Genomic DNA, 19,757 nt, shown 5'->3' on the forward strand with positions numbered 1-19,757 from the left:
AACTGTTATTTTTATAATAGTTCTCTGTCTGTATCAGACCACAGTTTCTTCTGAGCAGTGTATTATTATTATTGGGTATGTAGTCTCAGTTACCTAATATGGGAGTGATAGCAGTGTATAATACAGATTATATGGTAGACTGGGGGGAGGGTGAGTGGAAGCCGTTACTTACCAGGGGAGTGAATCGGATAGATTTCTGGTATTTGGTGGGAAGTACATTACAAGGAAGTCAATGCTCATGGCGTTATACAGTGGACAAAATTCAAATGGTCAAGAATAGTAAGGAAATAGGAACATAATGGTAGAGCAAAATAGTATATAGAACAGTTGAAAGTAATTAAGGATATTTTAGTTTCTCTGAATACCTGGCCTTCACTTGAGTAGTCTTATGAATTTCAATAGCTGAGCATTATAAGTGGGCAAGAAGATGAAGGAAATGAAAAAGAAAGTTTGTGTTGTATATTAGGTTTAAAAATATAAGCATAATATAAAGGACTTGGAGTGTATACAATATATGATTTTGTTACTTTATAGTATATAGTCTATCCAGAATGTTGTGTAATTGTAGACAAGCTTTGATCAAGCAAGCTATGGTGGAAAGAATTCTAGCCACCTGACTTGTCTTATTTGAGGATTGCATTATGTAAGTTTTTTTTTTCTTAATGGTAGGCAGTGATTTAAAGGTTTTGGCTAGTATTTCTATCTTGAGCAGCCACATGGGATCTCCTTCATTGATTTATATGTCTTGTATGTATTTATAATGGTAGACTGAATGTATTCAACATAGGTTTGTCTTAACAACTTGCTACTCTGGATTTAACTCAGGTTTACCTCAGACAGGCAAACCTCAGCTGAAGTGTTGGGAATTGTCTAGGGGTGCCAGAAATACTCCCACCTTTCTTTTTGTAACTCTAAAGTCATAGGCATGGCTGTGTGGTTAAGAAGTTTGCTTCTCAACTATATGATTTTGGGTTTAGCATGGCACCTTGGGCAAGTATCTTCAACTATAGCTTTGGGCTAACCAAAGCCTTGTGAGTTAATTTGGTAGGCAAAAACTGAAAGAAGTCCATTGTACATCTATCTCCTTCTCTTGACATCACGTGATAGTTGTAAACGAGTGTCACCATCATATAAGTGATGATCTTCATTTCCAGTCTTACAAGAAAACCTGTCTGGCCATGGATAAATTTTTCCTTATTTGAAAACTGAAGGTTGGGTACAGAAAAAGCATCCAACCATAGAAAATCTGCCTCAGTCAAACCCATGCAAGCATGGAGAAATGGATGTTAAATTGAGGATGATAGTGATTAAAAGAATCCAAAAGTTAGTTCTCTTGTAATTCAATTTGCATTTTTAAACAGTTAAATATTTGCACTTTGGGTTGAGGTTCAGCCAGAATAGATAAATGTGGTGTAAAGAACTTGTGATTCACTGGTGACAATAAAAATTCGGTATTGTCAGATTGTATACATCAATAAATGATCCTTGTGACTTAATGAATGAGAATAACATAATGTCAACCAAGCTTAATGGTACCAAGAGCTTGATAAAATGCACATAAGTTTCTGAAAACTAGTTACTCTCATTTGGTGGGAAAGCCTGTTGATTACTTGAAGGCGCTCATGGATCTTAATCTTAAAAAGCAAGTGTTCTATTTAAACTAAGGAAGGCAAGGGTTTAGAAAGGGCTCTAGTAGCAAACTTTGTTGCTTCAGAACATTGCAAATGAGGCCCACATCATTAAGTTGATCGAGCCTGTTTTGTAAAGATATACTGCAAGTTATATTTGAGAATGAGGTGGCCAATGAAATTGATAAGATACAACTCTGAATGATGCAATATGTAGCTATGTTGAGATGTCAATAGATATAGATGAAAGAATTATGAGAGATTGTAAGAATTTTATATGCCCTTCAAGTTGGTATGACAATGCATATAATTGGGAAAGGTTACTTTCCAGCACAAATGAAGTTCTGTCATGTATGACAATTCAAAAAAGTTCTCAATTTCCTGGCTTTATGAACATGGATTGTCAGCCTTAACAAATATAACAAAAAATAAGATAAAACTGGTATCCAGCAAAGTGGAGGATTACATAAGAGTGTCAAGCTTATGGCCTTGGGTTGTAAAAACTAAGAAACTTTTTCTCTTTTATGCTCATAATTGTGATAAAAATATGCATGTGCATCTGTGTAGTAAGAAGTTTGCTTCCCAACCACATGGTTCCGTTTTCAGTCCCACTGTTTGGCACAAGTACTAGGCTTAAAAATAAATAAATGCTGGGATTGATTCATTTGACTAAAATTCTTCAAGGCTACAGTGTAATGGCTGAAACAAGAAAAAAGTGGGAGGATTCCTTGGAATTTCAGCAAGGCTAGGAAGTGGCTGGTGGGAGTGGGGGTAAAAATAAAATATGTAACTGGTGTACTGCAAAACAACAATTGGTTGAGTACCTCTGATCGATGACAAAATATACCAGAAAATATGTTTAATACAGTACCATACAAAAGTCTTCAGCCACTTTAAACTATTGTAAATTTCTACTAATTGCCAACTTATAAGTGGATGTTTTGCATTGTTTTTTTTTTTTTTTGCAGATGAAACATTGGCCCTGTTGGAGTTATTTCCATACCTAATCATTATATTTTGTAGTAGGGGTTCCAAATGAGAGGGTAAGATGAGAGACGATCACCAAAAATGGCCGTGCAAAAGTTTTCAGCCACCTGACATAAACCAATCGAGATTACAGTGTTTTAAAACAGAAAAATATCTGTAATGAAAATTTATTACATAATGTTCATTTCAAGAAGTACATTGTTAATATTTCGTGTGGCTTCCCTTAGTTTGAATAATTGCTTTAATGTGTTTGGGAAGAGATGCATACAAATCCTTCACCATCTTCAAGATTGTATGGGTTCTTCTGACAAACTCTTCAGTTCTGTCCACATTTGCTTGATGTTATTTAAGTCGGGGCTCTGAGCTGGCCAGTCTTTCAATACAGTAACACCTTCATCAGCCAGACTCTGTTGATGAAAGTGTTACTGCAATGCGAAACATCCACTTATAAGTTGGCAATTAGTAGAAATGTACAATAGTTTAAAGTGGCCAAAGACTTTTGCACGGGACTGTATATTAATGTGGCCTAGAGGGGAAAAATGAATTAGTGACTAAAGTAATGCTTTTGTGTTGCTGATTTGGTTTTAATAAAATACTAGAGACACTTCTTGATCCTCAATGGAAAATTGCTTTAGTGCATGTTATGTATTAATGCTGCTAATTCCAGACATAAAGTATTTTAAGCATGCAGTGTAAGTATGGCTACAGAATGTAAAGAAAGTGTACAAACTATACAAACAATAGATTTTACATGATTCCTCCATATACATGTATTGGGTTATTTTAAATTTTTGTGCATAAAATCACATTCATACACTGATAAACAAGTAGATATGAATTAGCTTTTCTGTTATTATCAGCTTCTCTCTCTCTCTACAGTTTGATAAACTTCTTTTTTGATCATCACTACCACAGGTGGAACTAATGAGACTTGTGTTTTTCTCTGTTTGGTTACAGGGGACGTATTGAGTTAGGAGACATTACTGCCCATAACATCAAGCAGCTGAAACGCCTTAATCAGTATGTTTTTCCTGTAACATATAATGATAAATTCTACAAAGATGTCTTGGAAGTGGGTGAATTGGCAAAACTTGGTGAGTTTCTCCTTATAATTTCTGTTCTTATGAATAGCAATACACATGGCTTTGTCAAAGTTGTGATAAGGATTGGACAGTCTCTCTCTTCTTTGTGCTTTAAAAACTTTCCATTCTCTTGTTCCTTTGGACATGGCACTTAATTTAGATTGATTGCCTCATTCAACTTGATTTACAAAAGATTCCATTTCACAGTTGAATGGTTACTTTAGAGTTATTAGGTGTAGGTATAGTTGTGTGATTGCAAACTTCACTTTGTAATTATGTGATTTCACCTTGTAACACCTTGGAAAAGTGCCTTCTATATAACTGAAGCTGACTTGTTTACTGAATGAAATTAGTAGATAAAAACCATGTGAAGGCTCATTGTGTGTGCACAAACATTTATTTTCTGCATGTCTTACTTAGCACTGACAATGTTTGGGCAATATTGGTTTTATGTTTACATCTCCAGTAATGAGTCCTGTACCTCAATATGTGAAGATGAGTAAAAATACAAGAAAAAGAAGGGTTTGTGACAGGGAGGGTATCAGGTTGTAGAATACTGTCTCAGTAAATCTTATCTAAACCATGCCAGGATGTAAAAGATAGAGAAGTTCAAACATTTTTTTTTTTTGTTTGTGTTTAGGTAAAGTAAACTTTTTGACAGCAACTTGATTTTGAATAGAAACTAAACAATTGAAAATGAGCAGAAAGAATATGATCAACAGTCTGAGAATGTTTTCATTGATATTTAATGTTTATTACTTAACAAAAATGGGTGTAGGCATGACTGATTTACAACCATGAATCCAGGCTTGATCTCATTGAGCAGCACTTTGGAGCAAGAGTTTTCTTTCATACCCTTATGTCCATCAATGCCTTGTGGGTGGAATTTCATATCTAGGTACTATACTGAAACCAGTTGTATTTATGTGTGTATGTATATCTTTTAGTAAGAAAATTGAAACCTAGTGTTTTTAAATAAAATTACTTTGATCACTCTTGGGATTGAAAATACAGTGAAGCAGTATAAAGTAACTGGATAGGATACTTGAGAGATAAGACCCTCTTATTTCTAAAGTTTTAAGTAAAAGTTGAGTGATGAAAACTGTATAGAAGCCCCCCAAATAGACTATCCCTGTTTTGGAATGGTGAACTTAAAAATCACCATTTGGCCTTTGGCTGATTTTAGCAGTACAAGCATATGGGTCTAGTCCCCAGTCTGAGGATCATTTCCCATCTGTCTCAGAGAACCTTAAGCAAAAATGTAGGACACTGCCCCTCTAAATAAGCTATGCACACACACACACACGTGTGCAAAATAGTTTGGTAACTGTTCTGATTTTAACATGCCTTTTACCTGCTCAGAGCCAAGTATATACCAATATGATGCAAAGTATTGGGTACTGCAGAGCAATTGACAAACCAAGTTTACAGTTTGGAATTCTTTTATTCTTGGTTTCAATTGATCTATTTTCTATGAGAGCATTACTCATTATGTGACACTTTACTGGATGAGATATCCAGTGGGATTCAGCACAGTTTCTGTCCACCTAGTGTATGATATAAATTGAAAAACCAGTGCTTTTAAATACAATTGCTTTGTGGATTTTGTTTCACTTTGAGTTGCACAAACAGTATCACTCATGACTGAAACTTATTCAGTGAGATTGAACCAAGAATTGTGTAATTACAATACAAACTTCTTAGCCTCAAGGCTTCTATTTGTGGCCATTTCAATTCAGTTGTGTCACTAACATAAAAAACTTGATCATATTACATAAAAAATATTTCCAGTCAGTTGTGAGTTAGTGAGCTTATGTTTGACTAAATAATTTACAATATCTAGTTTTACCCCTTTTTTTATGCAGATTCAAATACTGCTATGGTCAGTATTGACCTTCATCCATTTAGGATTATAGAAATATATTGGGTGAATTCAACTGTTTACTTTTTGTTTGTACCTCCTTAGTAAAGAATTTGCATTATCATTATATCACTGATATAATGGTTTCTGATTATGCACAAGGCCAGCAATTTTGAAGGGTAGAGGTTGATACTATTGGCTTCAGTGCTTGACTCATACTTTATTTTATCAATCCCGATAGGAGGAAAAGCAGAATTGATCATAGCAGGACCTGAATTCACAATGTAAAGAACCAGAACAAATACTATTAGGAATTTTTCTAAAGCTCTAATGGTTCTGCTGTCTTGCTACCTATTCATCATCATCATTCATATGTCCATGTTCCATGCTAGCATGGGTGGGACGGTACCACAAGTCAGCCAGGCCGAAGCCTGCATCAGACTTCTGTGACTGTTTTGGCTGGATTTTTACAGCTGGATGCTCTTCCTAACACCAACCACTCAGCAGAGTGGACTTGGTGCTTTTTATGTGGTGCAAGCACAGGTGAGGTGAGTAGTGCTTTTTATGTGGATATCATTGAAATAATGAACATTGAATCTAAGAGGCCAATATTGCAGGTTATGTTCCTTGAATATTGATTACCTCTTCTTAGATATATGCTTACTGCCCAATGGGGAATTTGAACTAAAGAGGGTGAAACTGATTATCCAGTATCCATCCACTAGGCTTTGTCACATAGTAATATATTATATATTGATATTTAAACTTGCCTTGTATAATTTACTTACATGTTGTAGAACTTTTGTCAATTGATGATGTAATTCAATGCTAAAGTTTCTTTTTTTTTTTTTTTGTCTCATTTTCCAGCCTATTTCAATGACATTGTTGTTGGTGCTGTGTGTTGCCGAGTGGATAACTCTGCAACACAGCGCAGATTGTACATAATGACTTTAGGCTGCTTATTTCCATACAGACGGCTGGGAATTGGTAAGTTGTTTGTACACTCTACTGAACACCATTCAATTAGAATATTGGCTTAAGACTGGTGTGGCTTATCTGATGCAATGTGTTCAAACCTCAATGCTTGAGCTGTTTTGTGACCTAACTTTTGACTCATTCTATCTGAATATAGTTGCTATTCTCACTTTGTGGATGAGTGGTATTGGGATGTTATGTGGCTGTTAATTACTACACTCACAATGTTTTATTTTACATGCATATATGCAATAGTTTTATTTGTTTGTTGTTGTTTTAAATCTATTTTGATATGTATTATTAGGAAATGTCATTTTACACCTTGAAAAAAAAAAACCTTTCTAACCATTTTAACATAATGTGAGCATGGCAGCAACTGTGCATTACAGATTTACTTGTTCGGCACTGATTGTTACTAATCGTCAATTTTCTGATCACAAGAATGTGTGAATGTTTATTCATTGGAACAAAACAACTTAGGTTTAGGACGTCTAGTATGACATTTATTACAACTGAATGTTGAATACTGTATTCACCATTTTCAGTTGTAGTAAATGTTTTTAAATGTGAGATGGCTGAATGGATAGAATATTGAACTCCCTTTCTAGAAGTTGCATATTCAAATCTGCTACTGTCATTTCATTGTTTCTAGGTTGGTACACTTTATATTGCCTCAGCTTACCTAGCTGTTAATAATATACAAAAGAATCTTTTCCAGCTTCATCTTGTTTTGTTACTGTTGGGTCCAAACCCTGATGCTAATTATGGTCTGTGTATGATGACTGTTATGCAATGGCCTAGTCCATGTTAAATTTGTTATGTGCAGGTGAGCCAGCTCTACCCATTCTTTAATTTCATCTGCAGCAGATCCTCAATGTAACAGGTTGATAGATTTGTATATTCTCACTGATAAAATATTAGTGACTGAAGCAGTATTAATACCAAAAGGCAGTCTTGATCTCCAAATTACTGCTGAAGGCTATCTTCATTTCCAACATTGTGTGGGTTGTATTAAAATACAGAATGCCTTTGATATCGACTCATGGTGCATAAAAACACTTGTATTTGTATCACTGACAGACAAAAACTATCTGCTACGACTGCCAGAATTACCAGATCATATGATTTCACCTTACTTTTGGCTCCTCAGTAACAGATAGATGTCCAGCAGCAACATAACTGCTGAATCTCCCATCAACAAGCTCATATGAGAAAACCTTTCAAGCTGTTGCTGCTGGACATGGCAATGAGGAGCCCATAGGACAAAATCATTATGTGATCTGGTACTTTCAGCAGTTACAGTAGACAATTCTCATCAATGATACAAATACGAGTGCTTTTATGCACCCCAAGTCCATATGTAAGGCACTCCTATGGTAAATAATGAAGTATTCTGTGTTCTAACACAACCTCCATGGAGATAAAGATTGCTTATCTTCAATTTAGACTTAATTTGTCAGGGACAGTAGTGACTGACAAAAAAGGTGGGGCAGTTGTAATAATGAAACTGGTCTGCCAACTATACACATTATTTGCAAATTCTTTCTTTAAGGATTAAGGATTACCAGTGATATTGAAGAGTTAGAGTATCTTCCATTAAACTCAGTTTCTTTGAAATAAACTCTCTCAGATGTTTTGATTACTCTTTTGTTTTTCTCCCTGCAGTTATTAACCAGAGATGCTTTACTGAACTATTTATATTATCTCTGACTATAGCATTGTAGATTCTAACTGATACTTCTGAACAAACTTAACTTTTCTGTATTGACTATTTAGTAGCAACATTTTTTGTTATAATGTTCTGTTATTTTGATGACACTGTTTCCTAGTGTAGAAAATTGAACTCCTGTTTCTCTCTTTGATTATTTAGGTTTATGTTCTTAGTTTTCTCTGCAGCCCTTAAATAAATTTTTATTTCCTCTTCTAAATCTTGTTACTTTATCTGCTGCCACATTGAGACTCTTCATTTCTGCCCTCATGGTTTTACTTTTAATGTCTTGCATTTCTCTAAACTTTTTGCCCTCCCTCTCCCACACGTTGAATAGATATTCAGTGGTGATCAGAAATAATCAATAGCAAGTACATACAATTTCAGAGATAAATTATTGAAAATGTACTCTTTTCCTTAAACCATTTTAGTAGCATATTTTTGGCTGTAAACTTTTTCTTTCATTTTCAGGCACAGTGATGTTGAATCATGTTTTAAAAATCTGTGAAGAAGATGGAAACTTTGATAATGTTTTCTTGTAAGTATCTTCCTTGCTTTATATCATAGCATCAATATTATTGAGGCAAACCAGGGAGTGCCATTGTATGTATGACTGATTTAGTCAATAGTCAACATTTACTTACTAATTATGATTTTTACACCTGTTGTAATTTGCCATGTAAGGAGCAAGATAAGGCCAACAAAATTGTCTTATAGATATTAAGTAATGTATGTGTATCTTGGTTTTACAATAAAGTTCATGATGTTATGAGAGGTGACTAAAAAGATTAATGAAAAGAAGGCATCCAGCATGAAAAAGCAGTCGTAATATTTATGTAAATTAGGGGAAGTTGTGCTTATCTTTTGTTGTAAAATGTTCTTTAATATTGTGTGTAAATCATCAATATAATAATATTAATATGCCAATTTGTTTTTTGTACGTACCTGATGCATGTGTCACATTTAAGAGAAAGAAATTTTGTTGCTTAAAGATTTCTTGTAATTTCTGGAAGAGATTTGAAACCACCACCTATGTGTTGTTTTACTACTTCTCAACACCCATGCCTACAGGTCCACTGAAGCAGCAACAATCTTAATGGGAAAATTTGATGTGTGTGCAAAGGAGAGAGGAAGTGAGAAGGAGTGGCTGAATTCCTTTGAATTCCTTTCTGTGATTGAACTGAAATTAACCCCTGGCTATTAAAGGCCCAACCACACACACACACACACATTTGTTTTAGGTCTTCTGCCTCTTTGAATTTGGCCATACACCAGATAATATGTTAAGTCTTATGTTCCAAAATTTAAATTTTGATTTTGTTTTAATTATAAAATTACACCTCATTTAAAAAACTACTTTTGGTTTTCGAATACAGCCTTTTCTTTCTCTTTCTATATTTTTGTTAAGTTACAATTTCTCTATCTTGGTCTGGATTTTTCTAGTTTCTTGTATCATGTGAAAACATTAAAAAAAAAAAAATTAAATTCAGAGCCGAACAAAATCAAAAATATTCTATTTTTCCCTTTCCTTAATACTAACAAGAGCATAGTATGAGAGAGATTTGGCTGTTATTTCTTGCAAATTGAACAACCACATAGTCGTTCAATTGGCTCATTTGTTGATGTGCATAAGTAAACAAAGACTAAGGCACATACACACACATATACATATATGAATGTGTCTGTGTTTGTCCCCACCACCACCATTGCTTGACAACCAATGGTGTGTTTGCGTCCCTGTAACTTAGCTGTTCAGCAGAGGAGACTGATAGAATAAGCACCAGGCTTACAGGGAATAACTCCAGGAGTCAAATGACTGAAACAAAAGAATACAAGAAAAACGTTTCATACCACTAAAGCAAGAGGGTTCTCTGAATATGTATGATGTATTTTAAAGCTAAATAGTAATTCTATTTACGTTTGCGTAACAGATATTTTGGTTGGATTATATAGTTATCAGTTTTACCTTTCTATATTCTGTAACTGTCACAATATACTTTTCTACTATAGGCCTGAAATTTTGGGTGGGAGAGGGCCAGTCAATTAGATCGACCCCAGTATGCAACTGGTACTTCATTTATCAACCCTGAAAGGCAGTGGACTGTGGCAGAATTTGAACTCAGAACGTAAAGACATGAAATGTCACTAAGCGTTTTGCCCGGCGTGCTAACTATTCTGCCAGCTCGCCACCTTTAACTGTCACAATACAGAAACATTTCTCATGGCACCAGCATACAATTTACTGATACTTACATTTTTTATGGGTCCAACTAGTTATTATTATTATTGCCACTGTATTTTCTATTTTTTTCTTTCAATTGCAATACCACCTTTAGTAAGATATACTTTGCCAGGTTATCAATCTTATCTTTAGAGTGTGAACTTTTATAATGTTTTGATTGGTTTGATATCCAGTCATTACCAGGTAGGTTTGTTTTTTCCTGACTACTGTTCCAAACTGAATTTGAACTAGGAAACTGATGGTAATCTGAGATGAAACTTAATGAAATATAGTGCAGATAAATATCACTACTCCTATATGCTCTAAAGAGCAGGTTAATAGTCAGGAAATTACTAACTCATTTCAAGTGTTTAATTACTCCCCACTTCCTTCTTTGTAGCTAGCTTACCTCTGGTGTGTGTCTTTTTATTGCTTGCAGACATGTCCAAGTAAACAATGTTGGAGCAATAAAGTTTTATGAAAAATTTGGATTTGAAATAGTTGAAGAAAAGAAGAATTACTACAAAAGAATTGAACCAGCAGATGCATACGTTCTACAAAAAACTTTTACAAAAACCAAACAGCAACAAGCTTTACGCCGTATTGAAAAATAATTTTCAGAATTTGAAAGAAAAACAAAATCTTTTCTCCTTCCTCAAAAAGCAGGCCATGTGATGATCAATGTTTTTGTACATAAACAAGCAGTTGTCTGACTTGGAAGAATATATATATGTGCATGTGTTTGTATATATAGACAGATATACCTGCACACACACATATAATGTATGTATATAAAGTTTATTAAAAGTTACATGACTCGATTTATTTTATGACTGGGAAGATTCAACATTTCTATCACATTTCACAACCTGAGGGAATAATTTTTTTGTCTGCTCTTTCTATCCCTCTGTTCTGGGTTTTTTTGTGCAGATTTTATTTTGTGGTTTTAATTTATTTTGTTTGATTTGAATCAACATCCTGTCAAATACCAAAATTACCAAGAACCTCTTTTTCTAATAGATTTGGTGTTGATGACTGGGAATAAAAATTGTTTGGTAATGTTTTTCTTTCTTTCCTCTTTTCTTGACTTTCTACCTGACTTTTTTTCTCTCCTTCTGCCTTTCCTTGTTTCATCTTGAATCTATCCATTTTTACATACATGGGACAAAACGGGCTGATCTCAAGCTGTTGAGCCTCATGGAGGAGATGACAAAGGACCAAGATGATTGGTGATTTGTTGTGCTCAAGAAGACCTGTCCTTCTTGAGGACCATGGAGGTCCTAAAAGCATTGTTTTTGTCTGGGGCTTGACCCTTCACTCAATCTCATCTTTCTACCACCTGTTTCTCTACTCTTCTAACTGGTATTATTCAGCTACTGTAATCACGAGAATAGAATCTGCACATATTCATCCTTTTTGCGCAACCAGTTACTGCCTCATTTCCCTTGAACCACTTTCTTTTAAAATCTGTCCCTCAATCTCAATGATACCTTCCAATTTTATTTTCCACCAATCATCCCTTTCAGTACTTCCAGTTATCTCTTTCTCTCCTCTGAGCTACATAGAACTATTTGCTTTGTCTTTAACCCTCTCAGTCCTAGGCCCCTGTGACTAATTTTACCCTCCACCTGGGCTCCTGAGCAAAAAGATAAATAGTTCTATATGCAACTTGAGTAATCATTGCTGGAAAACTAATAAACGAAATAATAATAATAGGCCTGTCTCTCAATCACTTTGTTTGTTCACTCAGATTGCTACTTTCTTCATCTCTTTCATCAGTTTGATTGTCTAAATCACTCATTGTTTGTATAATGGTAAACTCTTCATCTGAAGAATAAATATCAATAATTTCCTCAAGGTGCAGGTATGGCTCTGTGGTAAGAAGCTTACTTCCCAACTACATGATTCTGTTTTCAGTCCCACAAGATGGCACCTTGGACAAGTGACTTCTACTATATCCTCAGGCCAACCAAAGCCTTGCGAGTGGATTTGGTAGACAGAAATTGAAAAAAGCTCATTGTGCATGTCATTGTGTCTGTGTTTGTCCCACTTGACAACTGGTGTTGGTATGCCTGTATCCCAGTAGCTTAGTGGTTTGGCAAAAAAGAGAGAATGAGTACTGGGGTTAATTCATTTGACTAAAAATCCAAGGTGGTGCCCCAGCATGGCCACAGTCTAATGACTGAAACAAGACTTTTATTGGAAAAGGGCATAACTACAGTTTAATACCTCACTGACTTTGTTACTTGTTTACCACATGAAATGCTGGGTTTATCATATGCTAATTTCATTGCAAAAAATTTTTTTTTCGTCCTTGATTGAAAACAGAAAGAGTAGCTATGGGGTACACCATTAACAATGAGTCATTAAACACACTTCACTACAAAGCTGTAACATGATAGGCTGTCTATTTTTAATATTTTATCTCCTTTTTCTAGGTGTATTGTTCATTACCACTTTAATGGAAATTTGGTAGATTACGTTTATGCTATTCCCACTGTACTAGGAACACAGCGTGATAGGGTTAACAACTGTTATCTACTGTTGATGGTCTTCCCACTGCAACCACCCCTTCTGACTTCCATCTCTGTCTGTACATTTCTCTCTCTCCCTGCTTACAGGTTTATTATACTGCTGCTTTTCACCCTTCCTGTACTGCCACATCACCTTTTTCCCAAGCCACTTTTATTTTACCCTCTTTCCACCCCATACTGATATTTACCATCAACCATACCACCATCCTTTACATGTGAACTAATACAAAATGAATTGTGGATTACTGTGCCCCCCATGTTTAAAAGAATTCTAAAACCAATAAGCACATAACATTTTTTCTGAAATACTATATTGAAAATTAATCCCTTTCACACTTATAAAATGTTAACCAAACTTTAAAATTTGTCATTACCATTATTGTCAGTATGGGCAGAACTTATGAATTGTTTACTGCAAAGGAGAAATTAAATGTGTTGAATATGCATTTGAACATGACAATATAGCTGCCAGAAGATATTTTAATGTTAATGAAGCCAATGTTCGAAATTGGTGTAAACAGTATGACAAAACTGTGCCTAGTAATAAACAGACAAAAATAAAAACATACAGTCAGGAATATCCATATCACTATGTATGCCAATGGTGCTCCATTTTGATAGGTAGAAACTCCAAGCAATGTAAAATATGGCCTGGACTGTGTTTACCAGCATGAACGTCAGACTTCAAAAAGTAGTTAACCATTTAATGGTTTTAGTAAATTTTATGCAGAAAAAGTAAACATTATACAGTCCAGCATAAATAAAAATCAACTTCGTTATATTGAAGCCATTATTTTTTCTGTAAAAACTTATTCTGACATTAAATGAGTCAACTTCTGGTACGAATGTTTATGTTTTGTATGTATTTTCCCAACAAAAAAAAATTTCAAAACATTTTGGAAATGATCTACTCATGTAATTTATGCACCTCCTAAAGTTTATTTTTATTTTTGCAAAAAAGTATGTAAATTACATGGGTTTTTACAGTAATCTAGCAAAAATCAGATGTATTTCAATAAAAATCTGTACTCATTCTCTTGATAGGAAGTCTCTTTCAATGTGGAACCCTAACCATTGATGCCTGCACAAAATGGTCCTCATTTATTCCGTATATCACCGAGCTCCTGTAGTGTTAGGATGTTAATTAGCCTCCCTTTCAACAATGCTCTAAATGTTGTAATCATGAGATTTGAATATGGTACTTGGAGGCCACAAGTTATTTTGCATAATCGCAAAAAGTGTCTTGACATCCATTCTTGAGTTACATAAGCTTTGTAAGGTGCTGAGTCTTCTTGAAACATTCAGCCTTCCACAATATACTTCATACATTAAGTTTCCTCAGTACTCAGTGCAGATAGTCCACTCAAACTCGTAGAGTTCTTTGGTTTAGGTCCTCATTGAGTTTTCCAGCATCATCATCAATAGTGTTTTGAACCTGTTTGGATGAGTTATTGTGTCTGAACAACCAGAATGCCCCCCCCCCCCCTCGTTTGATACAATTGAAACATTCTCATCAGAGGCTTCCAATTACATCTGATCTTGCAGCATTTAGAGAGATGGCAATTTCTAAATCCTGTGTTCCACACTCGTGGCAACAATGATTGCATAACTTTTATATCTCTTGTGTTGGTTTTTTATCTGCTATAGGGAATCTGAAAGAAGTAAATTTCTATTGCTTTCAGTTTGAAAATAGCATTAGACTGATAAAGTATCCTCAAATATTCTTTGCACCCTGTGTGTGTATAAATCGTCATTTCAAGGACTTACAAGATGAGTAGATATGTGATCCTCAAACCAGTGATTTGACCAGAATACATGCAACTTAATAGGCTCTGCACCCAAGACTGTTTATTATGTTAAGCTAGATAACATTAAGTCTGCCAACCAAGAACTCAGAATACAAAGTCTCATCAAAAAGTATCTGGACTATTTCTATGATAAAAGAACTAAAGTACACAGAGTGAAGCTACTTTGCACAAATTGACTTTGAACTCTGTTGTATATGCACACTAAGTTATAACATTCTCACTCACTTCCATCATTTATTGCTGTGCTTGGAAGTGAAGCGTGTAGAGTGTGGTTGTCATGCCACAGCACATATTCCATTAGTGACCATGGCAGAAAATTTGCATCAAATTTGCTAAAAACTTGTTGATAACTACACAGAGACCTATGCAGTAAGTATATGAGTGGTTCACACATTTCCAAGTTGGCCAGCAAAATGTTGATCATAACATACGTTCTGGGAGACCCACAACCAGCAGAACTGATGAAAACTTAGCGGATGTGCATACAGCTGTTCAGAAAGACTTGAATGGGTGTGTGTGAGTTGTCGAATGATGTAATTATAGTTCAGTTCAATCCATTCTTATTGAAGATTTGGGTATGAGACCTGTTTGTGCCAAAACTGCTTTTAGTTGACCAAAATCATTGAGTTTCAGCTGCACAGAATCTTGTGTTGGGGAAAACAGAAACATTTTGAAATAGTCATAACAGATAATGAATAGGGGATCTATGGCCATAACACTGAAACTAAGGCTCGGTTTTTGCATTGGAAGACCCTAACCTCTCCAAGGCTAAAGAAAGCATAAATGAGTCTTAGCAATGAGAAAACACTGTTGATAGTTTACTTTGGCTACAAGGGTATTTTTCATCATGTATATACTCCACCTAGTCAGCAAACAAAGAGTACTGCTGTGACATGTTTCAGTGTTTGTAGGATGTTCTCTGTTGGAACAGGACAGAATTGTATGCATTCAGTGAGTGGTAACTCCACTAAAAACTTGCCTGCCTGTTCATCATATCTTGTGCAGCAGTTTCTGTCCCAGCACAACATTTCAAGAAGTCAGGGAATTTGAGAATGCAGTGAGGCAGCTGCTTGCTATCCCAAAAATGGAGTTTCAGGAATGCCTCCACCAAAGAAAACGACGCTGGATGAAGTGTGTGCTTTCAGAAGGGGACGACTTCAAAGGTGATTAAATCCCGAATTGATATGTGTTGTATTTTTTGATCAGACATCTGCAAGTGAGTCCTACACTCAAAGAATGTCAGTTAGCAAAACCTTTTTATTCTATAATTGATGGAATTAACATGGCTTATTTCTGTGAATTTAACATAAGCAGAATCTGAAGACCTAGTTCTAAATGGTGGTAATTGTTTCAAATTTTGGCAGATCAGCAATTTTAGAAGGAAGAAATTAGTCAATTTCATTTAGAAGTTTCCCAACCACATGGTACCAGGTTCTGTCCCACTGCATGGCACCTTGGATAAGTGTCTTCTACTACAGCTTTGGACTGATCAAAGACTTGTGAGTGGATTTAGTAGATGGAAACTGAAAGAAGCCTATTGTATATGTAATATATTTGTGTCTTTGCATCTCTTTGTCCCCCACCACAGCTTGGAAACTGGATTTAGTGTGTTTACATCCTTGTAAATTAGTGGTTCAGCCAAATCATCATCATCATCATCATAAAATAATTACTGTTGATTCATTTGACTAAAATAAAATTCTGCAATTCTAATGACTGAAGCAAAAGATAAAAGATACACGTAGAAGAATATACATGCACTATAACCTAGAAAATACAATTGATATAACACAAATATTAACTTAACTTTGTCCAGCAACATATATCAGAAACCCTATGATAAATTTAAAGTAAAACTATAAGTTTTAAACTTAGGGGTAGATGAATGGTTAGTGAGAGCTGTGCAAACCATGTACAGGGACGCTGTCAGCAAGGTAAGGGTTGGCAACAAGTACACTGACGAATTCAGAGTAGAGGTAGGGGTCCACCAAGGTTCAGTCCTCAGCCCCCTCCTATTTATCATAGTCCTCCAGGCAATAACAGGAATTTAAGACAGGATGCCCCTAGGAGCTCCTCTGTGCTGATGACCTGGCTCTAATTGCTGAGTTGCTATCAGAACTAGAGAAGTTTCAAGTGTGGAAACAAGGATTAGAATCAACCAAAGTCCTAGTAAGTAGGAAGGCAGGCAAACCACAAATCCCTTCAGGTAGATGGCCCTGCTCAATCTGTAGTAGAGGCATAGGTAGAAACTCTATAAGATGTACCCAGTGTAAGCAATGGACACATAAGAGGTGCAGCAATATCAAAGGAAAGCTAACTGGGAAGAAAGTTTTTGTATGTGGCAGATGCTCAGGAGTAATAAACGCTGAAAATGCGCAGAGAACAACATCCGCCACATTCCATGGAGAAAAACTAGAAGTAGTTGATAGCTTCTGTTACCTCGGTGACCAAGTCAGTAGCAGGGGAGGGTGCGCTGAAAGTGTAGCTGCTAGAATAAGAATAGCTTGGGCAAATTTCAGAGAGCTCTTACCTCTGCTGGTGACAAAGGGCCTCATGCTCAGAGTAAAAGGTAGACTATGACGCATGTGTACGAACAGCCATGCTACATGGCAGTGAAACATGGACTGTGACTGCTGAGGACATGCGTAAGCTCGCTAGGAACGAAGCCAATATGATCCAATGGATGTGTAATGTCAGTGTGCATACTCAACAGAGTGTAAGTATCTAAAGAAAAGTTGGACCTAAGAAGCATCAGATGTGGTGTGCAAGAGACGACTGCACTGGTATGAGGATAGCTGTGTGAAAAAGTACCACACTCTAGCCGTTGAGGGAACCTGTGGAAGAGGAAGACCTGGGATGAAGTGCTGAGGCACAACCTTCGAACTTTAGGCCTCACCAAGGAAATTTCTCATGACCAAGACTTTTGGAAATATGCTGTGCATGAGATACCCGGCAAGCCAAATGAGACCATAACTTCATGGCCTATGCCAGGAGCGTAACCAGCCCACTTATGCGTACCTTTTCCTTTTTTGGACACTAAACTCTGCTTGCGAAGACCTGTTGAGGCAAGTGAAATCAAAATCAAACTAAATGACTGGCATCCGTGCAAGCGGGGTGCAAAAAGCACCATACGAGTGTGATCGTTGACAGAGCGGCTAACCAGCTTCCGTGCCAGTGGAACATAAAAGGCACCATTCGAGTGTGATTGTTACCAGCATTGCCTTACTGGCATTTGTGCCTGTGCTAGCAGGGTGCAGAGAGCACCATCCGAGCGTGATTGTTGCCAGAGCGGCTAACTGGCTTCTATGCCAGTGGCACGTAAAAGGCACCATTCGAGTGTGATCGTTACCAGTGTCGCCTTCCTGGCACCTGTGCTGGTGGCATGTTTAAAAAGTTTTGAGCGAGGTTGTTGCCAGTACCGCCTGACTGGGCCCCGTGCTGGTGGCATGTAAAAAGCACCCCTCTACACTCTCGGAGTGGTTGGCGTTAGGAAGGACATCCAGCTGTAGAAACTCTGCCAGATCAAGATTGGAGCCTGGTGCAGCCATCTGTTTCGCCAGCCCCCAGTAAAATCGTCCAACCCATGCTAGCATGGAAAGCGGACGTTTAAACGATAATGAACCCTGTGGAATTTTAGACATCATTCAATCTCCTTCATACAGAGAAAGATAAAGAAATTATCCCATGTTTAATGTTTTGTTGATCATCAGAGGGCAAGTATTCTTTCATTCACTGCCTACAAAGGAAATTTATAGCAACTTGCTATTTAAATAAGACGAAAGCTAGAACATAGATATAACAGGTTGATTGATGTGCATACCACACATTTGTTAGCAACAGGATTAAATAATAATTTCAAATTTTGGCATAAGGCTAGCAATTTTGAGGAAGAGTGTAAGTCAATTACATCAACCCTGTGTGCTCAACTGGTACTTATTTTATTGACCCTGAAATGGTGAAAGGCAAGGTCAACCTCAGTGGAATTTAAACTCAAAACATAAACATAAACATAGGCGCAGGAGTGGCTGTGTGGTAAGTAGCTTGCTAACCAACCACATGGTTCCGGGTTCAGTCCAACTGCGTGGCATCTTGGGCAAGTGTCTTCTGCTATAGCTCCGGGCCGACCAATGCCTTGTGAGTGGATTTGGTAGACGGAAACTGAAAGAAGCCTGTCGTATATATGTATGTGCGTGTGTTTGTGTGTCTGTGTTTGTCCCCCTAGCATTGCTTGACAACCAATGCTGGTGTGTTAACGTCCCCGTCACTTAGCGGTTCGGCAAAAGAGACCGATAGAATAAGTACTGGGCTTACAAAGAATAAGTCCCGGGGTCGATTTGCTCGACTAAAGGCGGTGCTCCAGCATGGCCGCAGTCAAATGACTGAAACAAGTAAAAAAGAGAGTATGAATGAAATGCTGCTAAGCATTTTGTCTGGCGTGCTGACAATGCTGCCTTAACATGATTGAAAATAATACAATATGCACAGCAGTGTCTATTAGAAAACGTAAGATAAAATACTTAACAGGTTTTAAGCCTTTTCCAATGGAATGTAGACAGTTGTGAATATATATTATTATTGTGTTTGTGAGGGTGGCAAGCTGGCAGAATCATTAGCATGCTGGACAGAATGCTTAGCAGTATTTCGTCCATCGCTATGTTCTGAGTTCAAATTTCGCCATGGTTGACTTTGCCTTTCATCTTTTCGGGGTTGATGTAATCGACTTAATCCCCTTCCCCAAACTGCCTTTGTGAAAAACGATTGAAATCATTATTATTGTCTTTGTATAAGAGTGTCCTGATGTTTCACTGTTGATCACTCATCAGAGAACTAGAACCTACTCATTTTTCTGCTATAATTTGCATTATTTTGTCTCATGTAAGTCCTGAATTAGTCTAGGAACTATAGAACTAATGGCCTGCAGGTAAACAACACTTTAAATGTCAAGTGAAGTTC

At 36.5% G+C, this 19,757-nt stretch overlaps 1 protein-coding gene across 1 annotated transcript in view; it reads left to right on the plus strand.

Moving 5' to 3' along the window:
* The window catches only part of LOC115221214 (N-alpha-acetyltransferase 50), a 28,455-nt gene extending 16,930 nt beyond the window's left edge, over positions 1–11,525 (plus strand). The window contains exons 2-5 of the mRNA XM_036510798.1: positions 3,573–3,709; positions 6,426–6,545; positions 8,713–8,779; positions 10,902–11,525. Coding sequence (XP_036366691.1) covers positions 3,573–3,709; positions 6,426–6,545; positions 8,713–8,779; positions 10,902–11,076 — 499 coding nt within the window. The 3' untranslated portion in view covers positions 11,077–11,525. The remainder of the gene's footprint in view (positions 1–3,572; positions 3,710–6,425; positions 6,546–8,712; positions 8,780–10,901) is intronic.
* The last annotated feature ends 8,232 nt before the right edge of the window (positions 11,526–19,757 follow it).

This window comes from Octopus sinensis, linkage group LG18 (assembly GCF_006345805.1).
Source record: "Octopus sinensis linkage group LG18, ASM634580v1, whole genome shotgun sequence".
Classification (NCBI taxonomy): domain Eukaryota; kingdom Metazoa; phylum Mollusca; class Cephalopoda; order Octopoda; family Octopodidae; genus Octopus; species Octopus sinensis.